Consider the following 2,606-nt stretch of genomic DNA (forward strand, 5'->3'; position numbering starts at 1 on the left):
AATTAAAAGACGCTTACTCCTTGGAAGGAAAGTTATGACCAACCTATATGGCATATTAAAAAGCAGAGACATTACTTTGCCAACAAAGGTCCATCTAGTCAAGACTATGGTTTTTCCAGTGGTCATGTATGGATGTGAGAGTTGGACTGTGAAAAAGCTGAGTGCCGAAGAATTGATGCTTTTGAACTGTGGTGTTGGAGAAGACTCTTGAGAGTCCCTTGGACTGCAAAGAGATCCAACCAGTGCATTCTAAAGGAGATTGGTTCTGGGTGTTCTTATGCTAAAGCTGAAACTCCAGTACTTTGGCCACCTCATGCAAAGAGTTGACTCATTGGAAAAGACTCTAATGCTGGGAGGGATTGGGGGCAAGAGGAGAAGGGGATGACAGAGGATGAGATGGCTGGATGGCATCACTGACTCAATGGACGTGAATTTGAGTGAACTCCGGGAGTTGGTGATGGACAGGGAGGCCTGGTGCGCTGCAATTCATGGGGTCGCAGAGTCGGACATGACTGAGCGACTGAACTGAACTGAACTAAACTGAAGCAAGGAATATTAACTGCCTACTTAGTGGAGTCTTTCCTTTATGTCCTTCAGTTAAAATTAAAACATTTCATTCATGCAGTTTCAGCACATTCCTTATGTTTATTCCTAGATATTTACTCCTTCAAATAAATTATACATGGAATTTTGCCATCATGCTTTTGGTATAAAGGAAGATTTTTTTTTGTATAAATTTTAAAAATTTAAATACCTTGCAGACCTCAATTATAATTCTAAATAGTTCTTTAGTGCTTAGATTTTCTATGTAAATAATCACATTTGCAAGTAATGATGGTATTCCTGAGGTATTTTTGCTTTATTTTTGTATTGTCAAAGAACCTTGGCCTTGGGTTTTCTAAGAAATCAATTAGTTTCTTTATTATTTTCTGCTTTTATTTCATTGTTTTACTCTTATTTCTTGACACTCTCCTCTCCTTGGCTTCTGTGGAAACTTCTCATTTTCCCAGCTCTCTGATTGCTCCCACTCTTCCCACCTCCCAACTGTGAGAGGACCAAAGAATGTCATCAGCCCTTCTGTATTTGTATTTCTTGTTATCCTGGCTTTTGGTAATGATCTCAGAGCTCTCAAGATCGGAAAATTCACCTGTAATCATAGATGGCTGGCTCTGCTGAATAGCATACTTTTTTTTAAAATTGTGATAATATACCTGACATAAAATTTACCATCTTAAACCATTTTTAAGTGTAAAGTTCAGTGAATAGCAACAGCTTTATTACACACTTGGTTATGACCCAGACTTTATCAAAGTGATTCAAAGTTGCTATTTTATTTATTCCCAGTCATTGGCCAGATCCTACCAGTTTTACCTTATAGAGTCTTTTCACTCTGCTCTGTTATCAAAACTAGGCCTTTAGTTCAGTTCAGTCGCTCAGTCGTGTCCGACTCTTTGCCTTACCTACTTTTACATGCCCTCTCTCTCTTTCGTCTTTCTCCCACCCCAAGCCCTAGATCCTATCAAGCCACTTTTCTGTTAAATGTTTTTGAATAGTTTCCGGTAGACCACAGAAAAAGTACAAACACCTGGCATTCAAGGCCTCCCGACCTCACTGCAGCCTAGCTTGTGGCTGATCACCTCTTGTCCTTCCTACACCTGCTCTGTTTCCTGTCAAAGGTAGAGGCAAGTGGGCTGGGTGAGAAATGGAGACACCACGGACCAGCTGAAGAAGGGAAAGGGAAATTGTTGTCCTGCCCCAAGAGTAGGGGTTGGCCCTTGCATTGCCAGAGCCTTCGTTTTATCCCCCCCACCCCCCAGAGAAACTGCAAATCTGCATTTTTATATGAAAATCTCTCAATTTAAAACCGTTGGCTATGAATTAATATTTCTGAAAAGCTCAGAGAAATTGAAAAGCATGCTTGCAAGAAGGATCCAGGCTACTGCTGACCTCTGATCTCTCTTCTTGGCAGGATTACTTTAGGTTTACTATGCCTGTGTGGAGTGTGGTCCCTCTTGCCTGGAAGTGGGAGACTACAGTACTGTTGAGAGAAGTACTAAAATACACTCAATAGAAGTTTCAGAAAATCTTCACCGTAAAAATTTACTTAAAGTTTTTCATTGTTACTGTGAAAAGGCCAGTAGTTTAAAATGATATATTAAAAATGATAGAAGATCATTTTAGTAGTATGATTATGGATTTAGTAGTAAATCATTTAAATAGAAGATTTAAAATGATATAAATTAATGCGGCCCACTGGTGCCTCAGTTAAGCACAGTGAGCGTTCCACCATGAGAAGCTTTTTAGAACTGGAATTTTATTCATCAATATTAGTTTTCATGTATGTAGGTATGTATAAATATAAATTTATTGTTATTTCACAGGACAAATCAGTCAAGATGTCCACGATTTCAAAGCACTTTGGACTGAAATACAAAGAAGAATCGTACATCTTTAAAGAGTTGGAGAAGGTTCGCAAGGAGACCAAAAAGGAATTTCTCCGAATCAAGGAGAAGTTGGCCGCCAAGCCAGCTGTGGATGAAATCCCCGTCTTTGGCTTCCGGGTCCCCAGCCCGGCCCGGTATGCGACGAAGGGGAGCGCTTCCCGC

General features: G+C 40.1%; 1 protein-coding gene across 1 annotated transcript in view; it reads left to right on the plus strand.

Moving 5' to 3' along the window:
- Positions 1-2,580: 2,580 nt before the first annotated feature.
- Positions 2,581-2,606, plus strand: part of LOC104985274 (putative uncharacterized protein C14orf25) — a 56,071-nt gene continuing 56,045 nt past the window's right edge. The window contains exon 1 of the mRNA XM_010835352.1: positions 2,581-2,604. Coding sequence (XP_010833654.1) covers positions 2,581-2,604 — 24 coding nt within the window. The remainder of the gene's footprint in view (positions 2,605-2,606) is intronic.

Source organism: Bison bison, unplaced genomic scaffold (genome assembly GCF_000754665.1).
Source record: "Bison bison bison isolate TAMUID 2011002044 unplaced genomic scaffold, Bison_UMD1.0 scf7180017864041, whole genome shotgun sequence".
Taxonomy (NCBI): domain Eukaryota; kingdom Metazoa; phylum Chordata; class Mammalia; order Artiodactyla; family Bovidae; genus Bison; species Bison bison.